The 23719-nt window shown below is 47.8% G+C and overlaps 1 protein-coding gene across 2 annotated transcripts in view; it reads left to right on the forward strand.

Annotated features, from left to right (window-relative positions):
* The window catches only part of Hil (peptidase hillarin), an 81792-nt gene that overhangs the window by 32766 nt on the left and 25307 nt on the right, over positions 1-23719 (forward strand). For both annotated transcript variants that reach the window (XM_071671120.1, XM_071671121.1), the window contains exons 3-4: positions 2637-2828; positions 5042-5197. In XM_071671120.1, coding sequence (XP_071527221.1) covers positions 2637-2828; positions 5042-5197 — 348 coding nt within the window. The remainder of the gene's footprint in view (positions 1-2636; positions 2829-5041; positions 5198-23719) is intronic.

Here is a 23719-nt window from a genome sequence, read left to right on the forward strand (position 1 = left end):
ATGAAGATCTGAGACGTCGATAGTTGACATTTATACTATTATCATTGCTCTGACTGGCTTTCTAATTCTAATTTGTTGTTGTGCAAGTACTTCGAAAGGCGGACAAATTACATATTTCGCAACTTCACGATGAAAAAAAAACTAAACTGAAAGTAATCAAAACTTTCTTTTCATCGCTATCGTTGCCATAAAGTCGGTATTGCTTTTCCACGTAAGATGTGGCAACTCAGTTTTTCAGCAAATGATATTTCAGTACACAAAGAAAAAAAAAATCCATTATTCCCAGCGATAATAGACAAATGTCGTTGAAAGTCTCTCTCTTGCGTTTTCATTTTCCCACAGAACTCGGTCACAGATCGAACATTTAAGGAAGAGCTTGACAGAGGTGGGTTGTACGAAAGAAAGTGAGAAAGTTACGCGTATGGCGATGGTCACCTCTGCAGCTGCCCATGTGTTTTGAAACTACAGATTGGTGTAGACAAGCGAGCCATACACAGTATAACACAACGCGGGGTTGTAGCCAAACGAAGCCAGTGTTTGTGTGTGTTACTAGGGCACTCTGTTTGTATATATAGGGCCCGGCGCTTCACTCGGGAAGCGGAGTTAAAATTCACATGCTATCTAAACGCTTCCACCATTGATACTGGTCATGCGACACAAGGACTTACAAATTCTCTTGTAGTATCAAATGAACGACGTCTAATTTATCGACTTTTGATGGAATATGAACTCAACATAAGGCCGACAATATGACAGGAAACGGAGAAACAAACGTCAGATCTTGAAACTTTAACAAAGATGAAAAACGAATTGCATCACCGGATCAACTTAACCTAGCCAAATCTAGGTTATCCTAGCCAACCGTAACTTAACCCACCGAATTGAATTCTATCCTAATGTAACCTAGCCTAGACCCAAATGCCTTTGGTATCGAATAGTGCTGTAGATCCCTTGGTGGCCTGATTGGTTATTATAATACTGAGTGTAGCTGGTGATGATGTGGTTCTCCTGCCTCTGCCACCTGCCTCGAGCTTCCTGGTCCTGGACGAAGTCGCCGCGCTGCCTCCCTCCGACCAGCCCTCCTCCTCCGGTGGCGCCCTGCTCGCCATTTGTCACTGACCTCCACCTTTTCCAGGACATTTTTATCTGTATCCGAAAAGTCAGCTGCTTAACGGCCAGTAACCTTTGAAATACTTTGCTCTGTTTCTGGGCGACAGGTAAAGCTTTTACACACACACACACACACACACACACACAGCAAGCGTTATTTCCGCTACTGCAGCTATTTGAGGGGAGCAGAATATGGGTTGCCGCTACCTATTAGTAAGCATCTTCAAGATAATGATTCTATGGGTCACTTTCAAGATATTAGACCGAGGTCTTGGTTTCCAGATATCTTGATTAAGAATATAATTATACCTCGTTCTCCATCAGCTCACGAAAATCCATCCATCATATGTGTAGTACAAGTTGGCACACCTGTGTTTAGTGTTCGTTGGATCTTTAGTTGTGGACAAAAGTCTCACAAAGTCTTTATGAACGATCAAAATCTTGCCATTTCATCGTAGTATTTTCATTTGCAAATCGTGTGTGAAAGTGGAGACTTTATCCACACCGGAAACCGAGGAAGAAGGCTTTTCTTTTTTTTCCTATCAATAAATAATTCTGGAAAAGATAAGAGGTAGAACTGCAAGCCTTGTTATATGGATGTGGTTATACCTTGACGATGGGGAGAGATTTGGACCTCAGTGTGTCACTGATGCTGGACAGTCGGCTCGTTAGCAACTACGATCGTGTTTCAAGTGAGCGTGTGGTGGGGTGGAGTTGGGTAGCACTACTACATACGTGGGAAGGGTTGCACACACAGTATGTGGTAGATTCGTGTGATCTATTCAGAGTTTGAGAGTCACGGGCCAGCTTGGGGTGACGACCTCCATCAACTATGGCAGTCTTGGCTGGCAGTCGTGGTTGGGATGGGTTGGGGAGGCAGGCTGTTCTGACTCAGGTGTGATATGACGGATGTCACGAGTCATGTGACAAGTGACTCAGGTGTGACAGGCTGGTCTGGCTCCGCCGTGACGGAATGAGTGACGTAAGGGAGGTAATTCACCTGTGACGCGCTGTTCGTGCCCGAGCGTGACGGATTATAATTCTAACTGGTGACGCAGGTGCAAGAGCTATCCACAAACTCTCTCTCTCTCTCTCTCTCTCTCTCTCTCTCTCTCTCTCTCTCTCTCTCTCTATATATATATATATATATATATATATATATATATATATAGTTCCTGTTCCTGATGTTGTGTTTGGGCGGGTTGGGAGGGATCTGTGAATATGGGTTGTTGAGGTGTGGGGCGAATATAAGCTTTGCATCTCTAATTGGGGTTTGGTGGTTAATTATGGAGTAGTTTGGGTGGGAAGGGATCAAGTGATTCTGCATAGAATCGAGAGCCAAAGAAGGTTTGAGATGCCATTGTTTTGGAAGGATCCTAGTTTCATTGGGTATGTATTGAGTGTTTGCCATCGCAATATCTATCTATCTATCTATCTATCTATCTATATCTATCTATCTATAGATATATATTTCCCCCCTGTAATGAGCATTGACGTGTATATTTGTGTTTGTTTCTCTCCCTCAGGATGACAAGGAAGTGTACTGCTCATCTCATGTGCCCAAGCCTGGCCCGGGTCACCTGGATGGAGACGCTGTGGGCATCAGGTCAGCGCTCAACGTGCCCCGCTCCGCGCAGTTCGTCAACGACCAGATACGACCTGGGGGACGACCCTCCATCGACGGGGAGTCCCTAGCCATCAAGTCCCCGTACAACAGGGTACGACCACTTTATCTCTTCCTAAGGCCTGGTGTGGTGGTAGAGGCCAGCCACCGTGGTTGTTGTGGTGGATGGTGGTAGAGGCCAGCCACCGTGGTTGGTGTGGTGGATGGTGGTAGAGGCCAGCCACCGTGGTTGGTGTGGTGGATGGTGGTAGAGGCCAGCCACCGTGGTTGGTGTGGTGGATGGTGGTAGAGGCCAGCCACCGTGGTTGTTGTGGTGGATGGTGGTAGAGGCCAGCCACCGTGGTTGTTGTGGTGGATGGTGGTAGAGGCCAGCCACCGTGGTTAACCACAGTGGCAGCTTGTACCAGGCAGGGTGGCAGGTGTGGCCCCCACCACTGACAAAGTTGTTACAGTGACTGTTTCTCATCAGGCAGGAGTTACAGTCACCAGGGAGGAGTTACTTTGCTGTTGCATTCATAAGGCAGGAGTTACAGTGCTTTTACCGTTACAAAGTAGGAGTTACGGGGTATTTATAGTCACAAGGTAGGAGTTACAGGGTTTTTAGTCACAAGGTAAGAGTTACAGGGTTTTTCAGTCACAAGGTAAGAGTTACAGGGCTTTAACAGTCACAGGAAGGAGTTATGGGCCTTTTACAATCACAAGACAGGATTTACAGGGTTTTCACATTCACAAGGTAGGAGTTACAGTGTTTTTACAGTCATAAGGAAAGAGTTACCGGGCTCTTACAATCATTAGGATCTCACAGACTCAATCTAGGAGTTACAATGTTTTCAAAGTTATAAGGCCGGAGTTACAGGGTTCTGACAGTCACTAGGCCGGAGTTACAGGGTTATGCCGGTCACTAGGCCGGAGTTACAGGATTGTTAAAATCACCAGGCAGGAGGGGATGTTAGAGTCACTAAGCAGGAGTTACTGGGGTGTTACAGTCACCAAGATAGGAATTGTGTTACAGACACCAGACTGAAGGGAGATATTACTTGGGTGTTACTAGGTCGTCACAGCCACCGTAACCTGTTACAAAACATTTCACGGTCACCAGCCAGACCTTACGTGGGTGACGGCTAACTCACGTGTGACGCATGGCAAATGTAACGGCTGGGTTCAGTTGTAACAGTGTACTGTAGGTGTGACAGGTAGCTCGAGTTGTGACGGCTGGGTTCAGTTGTAACAGTGTACTGTAGATGTGACAGGTAGCTCGAGATGTGACGGCTGGGTCAGGTGTGACGGACTTACCGTCTCAAGTGTGACGCTCTAGTGTTACTCCTAACGCTGTGTAACCTCAGCGAAGAGTAATTGATTCCAGAACTGGTCGTTAGGGTTGGTTAACGAGCAGCCAGCTCGCTCCTCCTTGCATAGTGTCTTGCTGCAACCATAACTCTCTCTCTCTCTCTCTCTCTCTCTCTCTCTCTCTCTCTCTCTCTCTCTCTCCCCGCCTTTTAGCGAAATATTTGTTGTAAGTACTCTCTCTGTCTCTGTCTGTCTGTCTGTCTGTCTGTCTGTCTCTCTCTCTCTCTCTCTCTCTCTCTCTCTCTCTCTCTCTCTCCCCGCCTTTTAGCGAAATATTTGTTGTAAGTACTCTCTCTGTCTCTGTCTGTCTGTCTGTCTGTCTGTCTGTCTGTCTGTCTGTCTGTCTGTCTGTCTGTCTCTCTCTCTCTCTCTCTCTCTCTCTCTCTCTCTCTCTCTCCCCGCCTTTTAGCGAAATATTTGTTGTAAGTACTCTCTCTGTCTCTGTCTGTCTGTCTGTCTGTCTGTCTGTCTGTCTGTCTGTCTCTCTCTCTCTCTCTCTCTCTCTCTCTCTCTCTCTCTCTCTCTCTCTCTCTCTCTCCCCGCCTTTTAGCGAAATATTTGTTGTAAGTACTCTCTCTGTCTCTGTCTGTCTGTCTGTCTGTCTCTCTCTCTCTCTCTCTCTCTCTCTCTCTCTCTCTCTCTCTCTCTCTCTCCCCGCCTTTTAGCGAAATATTTGTTGTAAGTACTCTCTCTGTCTCTGTCTGTCTGTCTGTCTCTCTCTCTCTCTCTCTCTCTCTCTCTCTCTCTCTCTCTCTCTCTCTCTGCATATCAGTCTCTCCGTCTCATCCTCATCATTATCTCTTCATCCACGTTCAGCGTGTTTCTCTCCTCTCGTCATCCTCGTGTTCACCATGTGTGTGTGTGTGTGTGTGTGTGTGTGTGTGTGTGTGTGTGTGTGTGTGTGTGTATAGTCCCTCTAACCCACGTGTTCACGCCCCACTGTTCTCTCGTGCTCCGCAGGGCAGCGGGAGCGGGAATAGCTCGGAAAATGGCCACAACTCCTCCTTCAGCGACTACAAGTACGGCCGGTTCGACAGCACGGCGCTGCACATCGCTCACGCCCTGAACGCCACCAAGATCCAACGCGTCTACGACAAGCCCATCGACCAGATCCTGGTGAGTTCAATTTCTGGGGAGTTCAGTTTCTGGGGAGTTCAGTCTTGGGGAGTTCAGTTCCTGGGCAGTTCAATTTCTGGGAGTTGTCCCTGAGGAGTTCAGTCCTTGGTGAGTTCAGTTCCTGGGGAGTTCAGTTCCTGGGGAATTCAGTTCCTGGGGAATCAAACGCCCTACAATGCAGTTTTTTTTTTTGGCTCACGAACTCCGTCTTCCGTAGATATTACTGTGGTTTCAGCTCCCGGCAACTGGCTGTGTTTATGTTCCCCCATCATTAGTTAGAGCGAGCGCCAACCTTCCCACTACACATTATCTATCGCTCAATCGCAAGTTCCGCTACACACTCCTACCTTAACGTCAAAGTGTGTGTGTGTGTGTGTGTGTGTGTGTGTGTGTGTGTGTGTGTGTGTGTGTGTGTCTTTAAAGTGTTAAAGTTTCACGTATTCCTTTGACTTGAACGAGTAGCAATGTTGAAATGATGCTCGAATCAGTACTTGCTACTTAACAAGGGAGTCTCCCATACTCTTTCTCTCGCCTTACATTCGACAGGACATAAGTTACTTGCTCGACCTATTTGCTCTTAACTCCTAAGTATTCCTGCGGTGGGCGCTGCGCGGTAGTCCTGCCTATTGGTAAAATCTCGTCTCAGGTACGTAGGTAGGTGGGTAGGAAGGAAGGTAGGTATGTGGGTAGGAAGGTATGTAGGTAGGTAGGTATTCTCAATGCTTCCTACAACTTCAACTTCACAGACCACCAAGCATGTCGTTCCGTGTCTGTATGCTTTCTCTACCTTCAACTTCGCAGGCCGCCTCAGCGCCTCTCTCCGTGTCTGACCGTTACCTGCAGCCACAACCTCACGATTTTCATTAATTTCGCCACATTCGTTGGCTTCCTCAGGTGGAGGCAGGCAGCCACTCACCGGCAGTCATGTTCACAAGAGTGATTGCACTTTCTCTCATGTCCGTCATCTCGTGTGAATAAGACGCGAGTCACCGGAGAAGCCACAGAGGGACCTGGGCTTAGCATAGGTTTAATCTCGACGTCTCGAGGACATAAGGAGAACTTACTTAGACGACTTCCGTGAGGTTCGTCATCCCAAGTCGTATGCCAGTGTTCCAGCCATCATGCTCCTCAAGACTGGTCAAATGTCTGATGCATCTTGAGACCACTTGTTCTTTTGTAGACCACATACTCAAACAGGCCCTTAGAACCATGAATGATATGAACAATGGTATATACTAAGTGAAACTGAACCGTCGCTCGCCTCTGACCAACGCCACTGTTGGAGATTTGCTAAGTTTGCCCCTTTTGACCTGATCCACCAGTAGGCATGGATCACAGACCATCTACTGTAGGTACTACGAGTGACGTGTTGTGTTCCCATGCATTCCTGAAGCACAAGTCGAGTGCTCTGCTCTGGACGGAAGCAATGTCATTCATGTTGTATTGAACTTACTGGAAATCAATCCAGCAGTGTGAGTCCTGGAGCCAGGTGTGTGTTATAGACGGGTGGAGTGACGAAATGACGAACGCCTGGGGAGCTGTGTGTGTGTGTGTGTGTGTGTGTGTGTGTGTGTGTGTGTGTGTGTGTGTGTGTGTTGAGGTTCTGGTGCTGGTGGGGTAGGACAGGACAGGATAGGGTAGGGCAGGGCAGGGCAGGGTAGGGTAGGACAGGGCAAGGCAGGGCAGGTCAACGTTGGCGCCACCTCATCACTATTGGGCGGCCGGTCTGGTCCCTCTCTGCTTCTGTCTAACTGTTATGTAACCATGTCTGACTCATCGTGGGACATTTGTTCATCCAGTTTTTAACTTATACTCGCTGGTGTTCTGAAGGCTCTGTTCCGTCTTAACGCACTCTTTATTTTTTTTATATCCTCTCGTCAGTGTGTGTGTGTGTGTGTGTGTGTGTGTGTGTGTGTGTGTGTGTGTCCTCTTGACACACTCGTCTTTTTATACAGTGCGTTATCTTGATTACGTCCACTTATCATCTTCCTCACCCACCGCCGGAGTGCTGCTGTCTCCGTCGTCTCTCCCATTGCATCAGTCACAGGCGAAGGTCAGAACCCCGGGCGAGGAGGACCTTCAGCTCCCCCGCAATGCATTCAGGTCTCCGACATTGACTGCTAGGCTGAGCGAGGCATTTTTAAGAATCGCGTTGCCGGTTTGTGGACCAGGCTTTGTGAACCGGGAGGGAAGGAGGATGTGGGAAGAGGCGATGAGGAGATAGGAGATAAGGGTCAGGGAGGACCTATTATAGAGAACTGTTAAATTTTCTCTTCTTTCTTATTCTTGAGGGATGTTTGACCAATGAAGTCCTTCGGGGTCTTTGTGACCTTCTCGCTGAACTTTCATCAGACGTTTTTATGTCGCGTTCACAGCGCGGAAGGCTCTGTGGGAGAGAGGATCAGCCACGTACGAGGAGGTGAAGACTTTTTCTCAGTAAAAGTTATGACGTAATACAGGTCGTCAGTGCAGGAGCTGGGGGTGAATGGGCAGGGAGGGAAAGGGGGAAGTGGGTTGTGTGGTGTGTGTGTGTGTGTGTGTGTGTTTAGTGGGGAGAGTCCACAAGTGATCAGGTGTACGTACGAGGGAAGGACAGATAACAGTGTAGTTGGTGGTCCATAACTAGGTTATTCGAGGCCAAAGTTGTGGTAGACACATGAGACTTTAAAAGCAGAAGGCACCTCCCCATTAGACCAGGTGTGGATCAGGTGTTGGCACTGAGGAAGAGGAGGCTCAGGAGTGAGTCAAAGGTGTGAGTGAGTCAGGAGAAGGGATGGGTGGGTCAGGTCTGGCCAGGTGTGCAGACCTGGCCAAAGGAAGGTTCACTTCACACGCTTCGTAGTTTCGAAGCAGATCGAACTTTTACCTCATTTTCTAATTATGGCAGAGTCTGGTGTGCTAGTAAAGCGGATAACAGTGAAATAACATCTATATTCTGTTCATTATGTGGATGAAAAAAAACTACAACAGAACTAATAAATTCGCTCTGGTAACTATAGGAAGACAGTTATTAATTCTTTTAATTTCTAAACATTAATGACCTGTTGATTTCTAAACATCAGTGACCTAAAATGAAGATAATTAAAACACGTTTTCTTTCTTCTCACGCCTCTTGTCATTGTTGAGATAATGTTGGATATACCTTAGAGAGATCCTGCTTTAAAGGAAATAGAGAATCTGAAAGCAGAAAAAAAAAGTTGCAGGATGTTATATGTACTTTTAAGTGTTTTACCTCACTTTCGCGAGAGGTGAAAGGAAGGTTGTGTTGGTGGAATGTTGCTTGACCAGCCACGCATGTCCCTCACCACACGGGGCCGCCTGCAAGAGGCAAGACACACATTCCAATGTATTTAAGTTCCCTTAACTACATGGGTTTGGAAAACTGTCTACAGAGAGTAACAGACTAACCAGGATGTGCTGGATCTGTAGGCCTTAAGGGCCCCGGCCTCCAGCAGCCTGTGTTGAGTAGAACAACATGGAAAGGTATGGTTCCAGACCCAGCTGTAGGGGGTAGAACACCTTCCAAGCAACCGTAAGATTAGGTAAGGTCTCACCAGACCCAGCTGTTGGTGTTGCCCTTAAAAACCATTGTAAAGTAAGGCAAGATGAGGTCGTAGACTGAACTGTGGGGGGTAGAAGACCTCCGTAACCATAGTAAGGTGCACGGCGTCAGGTACTATGTATACAGAGCTTGGCCTCAATCTCCCTTGGAAGCTAATAAGAAACAGAATCGCAATTACAGTTTGGCTGGGTTGACAGGCAGATGAATATGAATATCATCATCACATAGAAACCACAGGACCACTTTGATGGGGCTCCTATAGATTCGACGCTACGGGAGAATCAGGAGCAGGGAAACGATGGATATCCATTAGAGTGAGGTCATCGCAGAGACAATAATCAATATTCATTTTCGTCCATTGACGACGATGAAGCCTTGCCAGAGGTGACTTTTCGCTTGCATGGTAAACTCAACAAGGTGGGGGTCCGGTAACATTCTTATATTTCTGTGTTTAAATATCACACGTTCCCTTAAGAATAGCAAAAAAAGGCATAAATATACGCCGTGTTTAGTATCAAACCCCCTCATTTTCTATTCATAAAAAAATGCCAACGACTTATCGTAACTGAAAGGAGCTAAGTGTAAGTTTTATAATGGACTTGGATGTCGTAGGGTAACGATGAATCTATAATGTTGCTCTGGTGACAAAGTTTATTGAAACCGTTGGAGCGGAAGTTGAAATTCGGCCATATTGCCCGAGGGAAGTATTTCTTCTTTTTTTTTTTTTAATCTTTCTTAACGTCATAATATCTTACGAAGGCGTCGCCTCTCTCCAAAGGTAAGATTACTGGTTTCGTAATACCAACAATAAAACCTACACACGGTAACTCCCTTAAGGTCCCTGGTATCAAGTGACTTTGTTAAACGAACTTGTAGGAGGGATTAATATGGTCTGGGGACTTCTCATCTCATGCAAGCGAGGCAGGTGGAACTGGTTGCTTCAAGGCAACACGTAACCACAGAATAAATTGCTTTGAAAATCGTCGTGTAAATGTCCGCTTCACGTCCTTTAAACCCTGATCACATATTTTAAGGACAATGTCAAGTCAGGAGGTACAGAATGATCCCAGACCTGCTGGACATCTTCCATGAATTGGATGGGTAAAATTGATTCGAATGGGAATCATAAAACTCGCTCGTTGTTCGTTCACTTGGCTGTAACATCGTTGACTTCAAAGACTAATCCCATTTCTATGTCGTAGGAGCTCTCCTACCGGCGCAATGGCGAATATAAGAAGGGATTTCGTCGTTTGGTCCAGAGCGATAACGGATGCCGATACTATGTCAACTCCAGGGTGGGCCGCCATCTACTTCCGCCTCCAGGCACTTGCTCTCGTCATAACGCGGGCCACAGATACAATTTGAGCTCCCTCCATGTGCTTTCCATCGTTAACAGCTGTCTATAGAGTGTGGAGGGAAGAAGCCTTATTATTCCGTGTCATTACCATAGAATGTCGCTTTAGGGGGGCATATTAGTGTCCCTATGGATATATGGAAGCCATCGGTCTGGGAGACTTGGCAACACTGGATGACGGTATGAGGAAGCTGGTTATGCCAGGACTCGTCAGCTATGACGGATAGAATGGAATCGTAAACTGTCACTTCCATTGATGAAGCATCCATTTCCACTGTCATCATGAATGAAGTAACCCAGAGGCTATTCACTAGTGAAGGCGTCCTTCAAATTGAACAAAGTGAGAGAAGATAAAAAAATGCGAATGGTTAAAGCGGCCAGCGGTATATGGCACAACCGTGACTGACGAGAGCGGGAGGGAGAACGCCGGTCCCACCACCACTAAAACTTACACCTGGCGATTTAAATGCAGTGGAATCCGGATATTTGCGACATCTCTTTCCTGTAAAGCTTAATTTGGCGGGCGCGCCTCAATGGAAGGCGGCGAGCGGAATCACGGTCACCTTGCCGGAAGGGGCTGGTTATTTTGTTTCTTCCGTATGACCTTTCTTGCCGTGTTTTTCTCTTCTTTCGGCTGATTAGAGTGGCGGGTGTATGACACGGGCCGGTTGCGCTGGCGTGCCGGCCCCTGGCACCAGCTGCCGGCCGTCCCGTGGACGCTGGATCACACGCAGGCGTCGTCAGTCTCCCCCTACAAGAAGGAGCATCGTGTTAACTGGCGTCACCAACACTCACCCATCCATCCATCCTCACCTCACTGTCGAAGCGCTTCGTCACCTTTCTCCGCTCCCTTCCTCTTACTCTCTCCCAGTTTCCTTCGCTTCCCCTCTCACGGTCCGTTTCCGTACTTTCCTTCCTGGCCAGCGTTCACGATGGGTATAGGAAAAAAAAAAAAAGGCACGAAGAAAAACAGAACAGACGAACGCTCCAGACGTAAGACTCAGCAGGTGTGGAGGAAGCCGAAGACTAATTTTGGTGACCACCTGCTGCTGTGCTGCCTCTCTCTCTCTCTCTCTCTCTCTCTCTCTCTCTCTCTCTCTCTCTCTCTCTCATATGCAGTCAGACCTTCTCCCGGTGTTTCTATTAATTACGGACTCGGAACATTTGGGTCGAGGATGCTGCCTAATGTAATGGCTGGGTTTGGATAATAAGCTTCGCTTTTTCCGACAGAGAATGGCACAGTGGGCTTTGTCTTATAATGGCATGATTAGAAGGGTTTCATTCCTAAACAAAAAGAGATATAAGAGACTTCTTATAGTGCGGGAAAAAGTAAAAGGGGTACTATTATATTGGGTGCCATTACTATAACGATGTAATGAGTACATTACACAATATAATGGCGAAATGAAGTATATGGCGTTTTTAATGTCTATTGTGTATTGAATATTAGCAGACCCATTAACTCAATTCCTGGAGGAGAATTTTACGTAAATAGAAGGTATGATATTTTCTTGTCATTGATTATATGATAGGTAAGCCAAGGACTGGTAATTCTTATAATAACATATGAGAAGTGAAAACTCGACCAAAGTCATCATATATATATATATATATATCATTTTTCCACCTGCTTCTTGCATTTAACCTTCCTGCTCTTCCGCTGCACAATATCAATTTAATTCGAAGATTAAGTAATTGTTTCTCCGAAGCCAACTATTAATTTTCTTTTCCTCGCCTTTCATCACGTTCAGCTCAAATCAGCTTCAAATCCTTTCATGTCTCGTATATAAACGTATCATTTATTTCATTGGGAATTGAAAGTCTTATTCTCTTTTTCGCCGGCATCATTTTTACATTTCGGATTCGTGCTCTTTTCCCTTATAGTTATAAGCACTATCCATACCATCATTATCAATGTTTGTTATCATTAAGATCATTTATAATTATGATTTCCGAGCTCTTCGACACTGCAATTATCATCATAGTTAAGGCCATGACTGTTACTATCAAAATCATTGTTACTATCACAGTCATTCTCACTGTCACCATCTTTGCCACTGAGTCATAATATCCGGGACGCTTAATCGTGTTGAAGGGTAATTAAGACCTATTTGGGATGTGACTGTTGTTAATATTCGACTGTTTCAAGTTAAAAGTCTTGCCTTAATGACATGAGCACGACGATATGACGACCCTCGAAGACGACGGTACGACCCTTGAGCACGACGATACGACGACCCTAGACGGTACGACCCTTGAACATGACGATACGACGACCCTAGACGGTACGACCCTTGAACACGACGATACGACGACCCTAGACGGTACGACTCTTGAGCACGACGATACGACGACCCATAGACGGTACGACCCTTGAGCACGACGATACGACGACCCTAGACGGTACGACCCTTGAACACGACGATACTACGACCAATAGACGGTACGACCCTTGAGCATGACGATACGACGACCAATAGACGGTACGACCCTTGAGCACGACTATGCGACGACCCTAGAAGGTACGACCCTTGAGCACGACGATACGACGACCCATAGACGGCACGACCCTTGAGAACGACGTTGCGGCGATGACCCATTCAGGTTGTAATGGCGTGACCCATGACCTGACCCCATACGTGACTTTGACGCATAATGAATCCGATTCGCTGAACTGTGCCGAGCGGATGGGAGTGAGTTCGGGCGTGGGTGACGCTGTAAGTCAGGCCATCTGGTGGCCAAGTCATGAGGGGCGTCGTCTCTTGTGATTTTTTTTTCATTAACTATGGAGCGTCTTACGTCATCATTCCCTGACGTGTTGCCTCCGTAGAGGAAAAAAGAACAAAAATTTACATGACTTCTTGTATTAGTCTTGCGTACTGAGGGTACGGAAGGCGTATTTCAATGGCGTAGGTTCGTGATGAGGTGAGGGTGGGTGGTGGTGTGTGTGTGTGTGGCGTGGTTTGTGTGGTGGGGGCGTTAGGGTTGCGGTGATTAGTAGAGGACGGGAAGAGGAGGGAGGGAGGAGGGGATGAATGACTGGTGGGGAATTGGGGTAGGAGACCCACCACCACTGCCTATGTGTGTGGGGGGAGGAGTGGAGACAGGTGCCTCGTCACCACACCACACCTATACCAGGGCGGGTCGCCTCCTACACTCAGTGGCCCTCTCCCCACTGCGTAGGTCCATTGGGGAGAGGGGGCCCCCCTCCCTCCCTCGTGCCCACATACCTTTAGGTCCAGCTGGCCTTATTCACCTTCACGTACAGATGGTCCTTAAAACTCCCTCATAATCCACATGTGCAGATGGTCTCACATTACAGGAGCGACAGATGGCTCCCATGCTCTCCATGGATCTAGGTGGTCTCACACTGAGCACTCACAGGTGGTTCGCCTCCACCAGGTGTGTGTGTGTGTGTGTGTGTGTGTGTGTGTGTGTGGAGGAGGCGTTCAAGACCACGGACGTCACACCCTGCCCTGGATAGGTACTGCCAGCTGTGGTCGATGCAGGCTCCCGCAGCACACACATACTGAGAACCAGCTGTTGCATACGTTACCTGCTCCAGCTGTGCGCACCACATCCTCTCATGTACTTACCCGCCCACTGCCGTGTACAGCACCTGCTTCGTGCAGCGTCCGATGGTGTTTTAGGTCAGTGTTGCTGGCGTGGCCGGAGGGCACGGCCCAATGACGGTGGGGTTGAGGATGCCGGGCACGTGCCAGGGTTCGTATCGGGGGGCGCCCCACACACGACACCACTCTCATTGGGACTCTGGTCTTGATCTCTGGTGTGACGCACACATGCCTCAGCCTAAGCATCTCCAGCAGTCATCACCAACAGTCAGGCATCTCCAGCAGTCATCACCAACAGTCACCAGCAGCAGTCATCACCAACAGCCAATCACCAGCAAGTCATTACCAACAGTCAATCACCAGCAGTTATCACCAACAGCCAATCACCTCCAGCAGTCATCACCAACACCCAATCCCCAGCAGGGCATCATCAAACACGCGTCACTGTAAGTCATCACCACCAGTAATCACCAGCGGACATCACCCGTCCCCACCACACCAACACAGGAGCACCAGGATCACCAGTCATCCCCGTCCACCAAGGTCACGCACGCACCGCCATAGAAATCACCACGACCCCCCCTCCACACCTCTCCCACCTCCAGGGGCAATACTTGGATCACCACCTAAGACGCGTCGAAATCTCCCATACGCTCATCTACCCACCACTACTGCCGGGCGGGGTGTGTGGGGGACAGGTGGTGCTTAGGGCAGCTGGTGACAGCTGGAGCTTGCAGAGGGGACGTGGTGACGGATGCTGTCAACAGGTGGTTCCTGTACTGGTTCGAAATCCAGGTGGTGACCTTATAAGGACGGGCGGGGCCCCGCCTTCTGTGTGTGTGTGTGTGTGTGTGTGTGTGTGTGTGTGTGTGTGTGTGTGTGTGTGTGTGTAAGTATACTCTAATAAGTGCGTATGAATTTGTATGAACAGATGTATTTGGCTCCACCCTCCACACATGGCCCACTTTACCATACTTATACACCACCACGCCGCCCAACCTCTTTAATAGATTCTTATACTTTAAAAAAAAAAGAGAGGGGTGTGGAGAGTGGAAGGGGGGGTGGGGGACTCCACATAAGGTAGTGGAGTGTATTCTTGAAGGTCACTGTGGAGCAGAGTGGCCCTAACTACTTAGGGTCAGTGGTCTGTGGTGTAGCCATGACGTCACGCCCACTATATACCCACCTACACACATACGTACATACCCCCACACACATACACCCACGCCCGTACACCTACGCTTAGTTACGCAAATGGTATACCATACACATGACGCAATGATATTACGTAATGCCTTTACGCTTGGCAGTACAGTGTACAACTTCAAAGTACACACTAAACTTTACGCAATACAAAGTCTTGAAATCGAATAGCTTAATGAACAAAAAAACAATACACAATAACAAGTATAACAATAATATTACATAACACACACACACACACACACACACACCTATATATGTATACATAGTATATGACAGTCTGTACATGGGTTTGGTCGAGGGTCGGTTTGTATATGGTTAAGAAGAGGATCAACTGTGTCCAGAATTCATAGGATTTTCGTACAGAATACAATTTTGCGGGTTCCGACCTCATCCCGCATTATGGTCTCACCAGATATGTGCATTAGGTCTTATACCCGAGGCTCTCAGGCACCATTAGGCACACCATGGTTATCACAAGAGACAAGAAAGTGATATGCGGATTTTGTAAAGTCATCCTCAAAACCTAATTGATATTCATAGCGAAAGGTCATCAGTCGTCGTCAACGTTGAGGAATTTGAATGATATTTTTTCTTCTCAGTCATATCATCCCCCCCCAAAAAAAAAGGTAACCCAGGTCTGTGTTTTAGTTTCTTGTGTATCGTCAACGTCAACAATTTTAAGAACGTGGTTACCATCCCTTAAATTTTAAGAACGTGGTTACCATCCCTTAAATTTTAAGAACGTGGTTACCATCCCTTAAATTCTAAGAACGTGGTTACCATCCCTTAAATTTTAAGAATGTGGTTACCATCCCTTAAATTTTAAGAACGTGGTTACCATCCCTTAAATTTTAAGAACGTGGTTACCATCCCTTAAATTCGTACACTATCATAAATGCATTTTTTTTCCCCCTACCTTCTTTCCATTCTCTGGGAACAGTTACCTAAAGCTGGGTCTTCTCTGAAGGAACTGATATTTTCTTATCTTCATTGAAAATGATATTTACCTCCTCGAACTCTTCAACTGTTCTAGAATCATCATCATCATTCCTTTTACACAGAGCTGACTATCGGGAACTGTTGGTGAAGCATATGGTGTCTACGTCATCCTCCAGGGATGTGTGTGTGTGTGTGTGTGTGTGTGTGTGTGTGTGTGTGTGTGTGTGTGTGTGTGTGTCTCCCTTCACATCTACCAGCCATGTATGGCGATGGCGACTCTGGTCTGGTTCACATACCGCGTCAAGGATTTTTTGTTTTCCCCCCCCTCTGCTGACACCCCCGTTGTGTCGAGGTGTCGTGTCAGATCGTGAGGATATACATCAGGGTAGTGATGTCAAAGTGTACAAAAACCTTGACAAAAGTCAAGGTGTTTTTTTTTCAGGCCTGCGTGATGTCAAGAGAGAGAGAGAGAGAGAGAGAGAGAGAGAGAGAGAGAGAGAGAGAGAGAGAGAGAGACTGTGTATCAGTGATAAACGATTCAACCCTCTGATGACGACCCTCCATCTGACACAGGTTCATTGGGATTACTGTTTACTTCAGTTCGTGTGGCGCAGTTGACTTAAACCGATCGCCAACTTGAACACCACCTGGGGAGAAAAATAGGTTCACTATAAAGCCTTGTTTGAACACCATCTGGGGGTTAAAAATACGTTCACTCTAAAGTCTCGTGTGGTCGACAGCTGTGCAGGTATTTGAACCTCGAGAAAGATAGAAAATAATATAGAAAAACACAAACAATAAAGGAAAAGTGATATCTGACACATGTTGCGGATTCCTCTGGTGAAAACAAACAGAGACAACTGGTGAGGTGAAATCCGAGTAAAAATCCTTGAACAAATACGACAATAAAACACCTAATAAGACGATATATCTGTGTGTTGATGGAGTAAGGAAAAAAAAAAGTAACTATCAAATTTTCAGATACATATTCACACTGGAATGTAAAATCCTCACGTCATATTGAATTCATTCCTTCGTTCATCTGTGAACATTGACGGTACCCAGGTCTATATAAAGGAGGAGGAATGTGTAGGGCAAGTGGGCGCAACGCAAGGACGGCCTCGTTTGGGACTTTTAACTCAGCTCCACCCTAACCAGGGTACCTGTGTGTGTGTGTGTGTGTGTGTAAGAGGGTACAGATAACGATGGAGGAGGGTCCTGGCGGGACGAGACTTCACCACAGACGTCCTACAGAATCAACCCAGGCACACCTAAATAAAGGCATGAACCAAATGGTTATTTTCAACAGGTAGAATGTGTGTGTGTGTGTGTGTGTGTGTGTGTGTGTGTGTGTGTGTGTGTGTGTGTGTGTGTGTGTGCGAGCGGGTAGGGACGTATCCACGATAGTTCTTGGGCTACAAGACGCCCCTATTCCTTCTTGAGAACCCTGTCAATGTTATACCACAGCCAGAGAAGGGCGCTTTCCCCTAGCCTTCCCCGAGACTCTCCCCGTTGAGGAGGGTCGGAACACACGTTTACTTAAATTAAAAAAAAAACGCCTCCAGTGTGAAACCGAGAGAGAGAGAGAGAGAGAGAGAGAGAGAGAGAGAGAGAGAGAGAGAGAGAGAGAGAGAGAGAGAGAGAGAGAGAAGAGGCGATATGGTTGATATAATCGTTGTGCCCGAAGGGAAAATTATGGTCGTCATATGCTGTTAGATTTTCCTTATACACCATTGAGATAATAGCTTCTCTCCCACCCATTATACAAATGCAGAATCAAGTCACCTTTCCTGTGTTGTGGGCTACGATGCGGGAGACCGACCGTTTCCGTCCCAGGTTACAGCCAGCCTGCACACGTCAACGTGGCTGGTACTGAGCCGTAAATAGTTTGGTGTAAAGCAACATTCAGGTGTTCTACTAAGACAAGGTCTGTCGGGCATCGATTGGTTCGCTTTAAAGGAGAGTTTGAATGCGAGGAACGTGTAGTGGTACACAGACACACTGTGCATGCGTGCAACGCAGTGACACAAGGGTTGTGTGGGCATGTGATGCTTTGAATGAGACTTTGCAACGTTATCAAAATACTAATATCGTTCCCCAACAAACACTCATCATTATTGGAGGAGAATAAGAAAGATAAACATTTCTCTTACATAAATATGATGTGTACGAAACTCCTGTGTTGAGGGAGTCCGAAATATAGAAACACAATCATGTAAACCTAGTAATGTGTGATGATGGTCTGCTGTCTTATAGCCCCTCTTGATGAGGCGGACTAGATCCTCAAGTGCAGTCCTCGTGCTTGTGTCCCTTTGCTTGCATCCTCTTCCTCCAGATGTTCACAGGAAGAACGACTTTACCATGGGTTTTCCTGCAGGCAAACACTGGAACCACCACCCCTGACCATGTCATTCAGTACGTGAATGCGGTGGTGGCTGTGGTGGGTGGAATGTGAGACAGGAGAAGTGAGAGATTAAGTAAGAACACAGGGAATGGAAGACGTGATGGTCTGTGACGTGGTTATCTGCTGGAGGTCTGTAATAGGAGCCAACATTCCTCGTCTATGTGTGCACTGTAGACGGAGACAGGGTAGGAAAGAAGGTTCCTCCTCACACTCACCACTATAGATGGAGATAGGATAGTATAGGACAGTACCTGCAAGTATTACCACCACTGCTACTGATACTCTTTCGTAGTGTTCTTGTGCAGGTGTGTGTGTGTGTGTGTGTGTGTGTGTGTGTGTGTGTGTGTGTGTGTGTGTGTGTGTGTGTCTTTTGCATCCTTCTTTGTACTGTGCGAGGAGGAAGGTGGGGTCCCTTCTCTTGAACACTCTCTACTATCGTATTTTTTTTTTTTTTACAGAAATTTCTGTCAGTCGTCTGCATCTACTACATTCTCATTCAGTTTATTTCATTCATCCACTACTCTCATACCATAAAAGTACTTCTCCACATTTCTCCTAAACAAGTATTTTTTTTTCTTGAATTTCACGTTTTGGCCTCTGGTTTTTCTACCCCTGAATCTTTCAAACAACTGTTTGTGTGTGTGTGTATGTGTGTGTGTGTGTGTGTTGGGTAGGTGGGTGGGAGGGGAGGGAGGGAGAAGGACGGGTGGTGGGGTGCCTGCTGACAGGTCCATGAGGAGCGTGTGTGGGTTGGTGAGGTTCGGCCCAAGACCACTTTCACTTCTGTCTGGCCTAGGTCGCGACCCCTGCCTCACCCCGACCCGACCCCCTCGTCTCAACACCGATCACCTCACCCCCCCAACCCCTAGTCATTCAAAACCCACCTCCACCCCACCTCCAGCACGAGACGTTCCTGTCAATTCCCATTTTGGCCTTTATTTTCACGCGGACTTGTATGCCTGACACTGATAAGAAGGGAGGTGATTCCCTGTAGTACGAGGTGCGTAGAGGAATTAACTCCCCTCGAGTGCGACCAGCGGAGGAGCAGCAGATTCGAGGTGATCCTTTTGGGGTAGGAGAGGTGCGAGGGGTGAGTGGTTATGGCGTGCGAGGTGCGGGGTATAAACACTGCTTCAGCGCCGTAGCCACAAGGAGGTACTACTGGCCTGTAATTGCCTTAGGTAGGCGGTCAGTGTCACCTGCCGTGTCCCGCGCTCCCCCACGCCTGCTCCTCTCGCTCCTCCTCCCCAACCACCGCCACCGTCACCACCGCTGCCACTACGACCGTCTGCAGCAGCTGCAGGAGTAACATCCAGCCGCTCTACAACGAGCAGGTGCAGCAGGAGTGGTGGCTGGAGGGATCGTTCGGTCAGCAGTAACAATATCAGCAGAAGGTTCTCCAGCAGCAGTAACAGGAACGTCACCAACAGGAGCAAAAGGAGTCGTAACAGCAAAGTAACAAGTGACGTTATTAGCAGCCGAGGCAGCGTTGGAGAATGTAGGGCGTTGGCTGTCAAGCCACCGCTACACACCTGTCAAGCCACAGTTACACCTGTCGAATCCCGACACTTACTTAAGCCGCCGTTGCAGCCTACAGGTGTCCACCACACCTGCTGGGTCACCACCACAGTGACCAGTAGACCTATTAGGTCACGAAAACATTGGTTGCAAAAATGAACGCCACGACAAGTGGAGTTGAGCCACCTTACTACTACTAATAACGCCAAACATTTGTAGAACAGCCAGAACACCTGCTGTTATGACACTTGCCTAGTAAACCCATCTACCATCCACCCACTGGTCTCAGTGTTAAACCCACTGAACTGCACACTGCTATACCTAATGATCTACACACACACACACACACACACACACACGTGCACCTGCACACAAACACCTGTTGGCCCACTTGCTGATTCGGGCCCCAACACGTGCCAGTGAGGGTGCGCACCTGCGGTTCTCTCTACCTTCTGCCTTTAGGTGACATCTGCATAAAATTAGCATAAGTCATTGTACATCAGAGGGGAAAGTTTGGCATAGTTTCTGAGGAGCTTTGAGTGCGAAATTTTTCCTTGTGAAAGTTTATATATAAATATCCATCAATCCGGCAGACAGAGTGAGGAACACACACACACACACACACACACACACACACAGATTCTGACTTAAAGGAGGGGTAGTGTCTACGTCAACCACGAAACTCAAATTAGATTCTTATAAGGGAGGAGGGAGGGTTACGTCGGAGAAGCGAGGCGTGTACCGCTACGCGCGGAACGCTCCCAACTCCAGAGGTCCTTAGCTTACAAGACGTGGATACGAGGAAGCCGTTCCCCGGTGTGTGTGTGTGTGGACCTCCTCATATGGAGCAGGATATGGCCACTGGTTGGGTCGTGAAGAGTACGGCAGACGCGAATGATTAGGCCGTTGAGCACGACGTTTCCGATCCTTGAGATCACGACGGTATACGACACCTTGGGGTATGGTAAAGCGAAGCTTCTTGACTCCCAACTCTTAAGGATTAGGTCAAAGACGAGGCCATCAGTAACCAGGGGTCAATCCATCGTTCTCAAGGACTGTACAATCGAGAGATTCAGGTAGCATAAGGTCAAAACAGAACCAGAGACGAGAGTGGGAAAGGTACGATACATTTGGTCTGAGAGCTACGACGTTGCAAGAAATACAGGACTTCCCACAGACGAACGTGTATGTCAAAACAATTTCTAGAAGATGACAAGAAAACTCTACTGGATTGATCTACAGCAAGAGAGGCAGCGATCATCTAACTGTGTGTGTGTGTGTGTGTGTGTGTGTGTGTGTGTGTGTGTGGGCGAGCTAGTGTGTGCACTACGATCCATGTGGGTGTTGATGTGTGTGTGTGTGTGTGTGTGTGTGTGTGTGTGTGTGTGTGTGTGTGTGTGTGTGTGTGTCCATTGGGGAGAGGGGGCCCCCCTCCCTCCCTCGTCCCACATATTTTTGGTCCCTGCCTTATTCACCTTCAGTACGATGGTCCTTAAAACTCCCCCTAAATCCCATTGCAGATGGTCTACATTACAGGAGCGACAGAGGGTCCCTGCTCCCCCGGATCAGGTGTCCCACGGCCCTCACAGGGGGTTCGCCTCCACCGGTTGTGGTTGTGTCGTTTGTGTGTGTGTGTGGAGGAGGCGTTCAAGACCACGGACGTCACCCCTGCCCTGGATAGGACGCCAGCTGTGGTCGTGCAGGCTCCCGCAGCACACACTACGAGAACCAGTTTTGCATACGTTACCTGCCCAGCTGGCGCCCACATCCTCTCATGACTTACCCCCCCAAAGCCGTGTAAGCACCTGCTTGTGCAGCGTCCGATGGTTTTTTTAGGTCAGGTTGCTGGCGGGGCCGGAGGGCAGGGCCCAATACGGTGGGGTTGAGGATCCCGGGGCACGTGCCAGGGTTCGTATCGGGGGGGCCCCACCACGACCCCCAATCTCTTTGGGGCTCGGGTCTTGATCTCTGGTGGACGCACACATGCCTGCCTAACATCTCCAGCAGTCATCCCCAACGTCAGGCATCTCCGTCATTCCACGGGGCACCCACAGTCATCACCAACCCAATCACCGCAAGTCATTCCCAAAACAGTCAATCACCAGCGTTATCACCAACAGCCAATCACCCCCAGCAGTCTCACCAACACCCAATCCCACAGGGCATCTCAAAACGCGTCACTGAAAGTCTCACCACCAGTAATCCCAGCGGACTCCCCCGCCCCCACCACACCAACACAGGAGCACCAGGATCACCAGTATCCCCGCCCACCAAGGTCACGCACCCCACCGCCATAAAATACCACGCCCCCCCTCCCACCTCTCCCACTCCAGGGGCAATATTGGGACCCCACATAAACGGTCGAATTCCATACGCTACTACCCACCACTAGCCGGGGGGGGTGTGGGGGGGACGGGTTGCTTGGGGCGCTGGTGACACGGGGCTTGAGAGGGGGCGTGGGGACGGATGTGTCAACAGGTGGTTTCCCGTACTGGTTCGAAATCCATGTACCCAAAGGACGGGCGGGGGCCCCGCCCTTTTGTTTTTTGTGTGTGTGTGGTGTGTGTGTGTGGGGGTGTGTGTGTGTGTGTGTAAAATATACCTAATTGCGTATGAATTTTATAAAAAGTGTATTTGGCTCCCCCCTCCACCAGGCCCCCTTTACCATACTTTACACCACCCCCGCCCCCCAACCCCTTTAATAGTTCTTATACTTTAAAAAAAAAAGAGAGGGGTGTGGAGAGTGGGGGGGGGGGGACCCCCAATAAGGGGTGGAGTGTATCTTGAAGGTCACTGTGGGGCAAAATGGCCCTAATACTTAGGGTCAGTGCTGGGTGTAGCCATGAGTCACGCCCACTATTACCCACCTACACAATACTACATACCCCCACACACTACACCCCCCCCGTCCCTACGCTTATTTCGCAAATGGTATACCATACACATGACGCAAGATATTACGTAATGCCTTTACGCTTGGCAGTACAGGTAAACTTCAAAGTACACACTAAATTTACGCAATACAAGTCTTTAAATCGAATTGCTTAATGAACAAAAAAAAATACACAAAAACAAGTATAACAAAATATTACATAACCCACACACACACCACCACACCTAAAAATTATAAAGTATAGACATTTAATGGGTTTGGCGATCGGTTTTTATATGGTTAAGAAGGGATCAAATGTTCCAAAATTTATGGATTTTCGTACAGAATACAATTTTGCGGGGTTCCCACCTCATCCCCCTTATGGTTACCCTAGTCATTAGGGCTTATACCCGGGGTCTCAGGCACCATTAGGCCACCAGGTTTACAAAAGAACAAGAAATGATATCGGATTTTGTAAAGTCATCCTCAAAACCTAATTGATATTCTGCGAAAGGTCACAGTCGTCGTCACTTGGGAATTTAATGATATTTTTTCTTCTCAGCATTCACCCCCCAAAAAAAAGGGAACCAGGTCTTTTTTATTTTTGGGGGATCGTCAAAGTCAACAATTTTAAGAACGTGGTACCCCCCTTAAATTTTAAGAACGTGGTTTACTCCCTTAAATTTAAGAACGTGGTTACCACCCTTAAATTCTAAAACTTTTCCCTCCCAAATTTTTTTTCCCCCCCCCCCCCCCCCCCCCCCCCCTACCTTCTTTCCATTCTCTGGGAACATTACCTAAAGCTGGGTCTTCTCTGAAGGAATGATATTTTCTTACTTCATTGAAAATGATTTTTTTATCCTCAACCTTCAACTGTTCAGAATCTCTCATCATTCCTTTTACACGAGCTGACTATCGGGAATGTTGGTGAACATAGGGTGTTACGTCTCCCCGGGAGTGTGTGTGTTTTTGTGTGTTGTGGTGTGTGTGGTTTTGGGGGTTTTCCCTCACATCTCCCAGCCATGTATGGCGAGGGCGACTCGGGTCTGGTTCACATCCCCGGCGTAAAGGTTTTTTGTTTTCCCCCCCCTGCTG

This window comes from Panulirus ornatus, chromosome 16 (genome assembly GCF_036320965.1).
Source record: "Panulirus ornatus isolate Po-2019 chromosome 16, ASM3632096v1, whole genome shotgun sequence".
Lineage (NCBI taxonomy): Eukaryota > Metazoa > Arthropoda > Malacostraca > Decapoda > Palinuridae > Panulirus > Panulirus ornatus.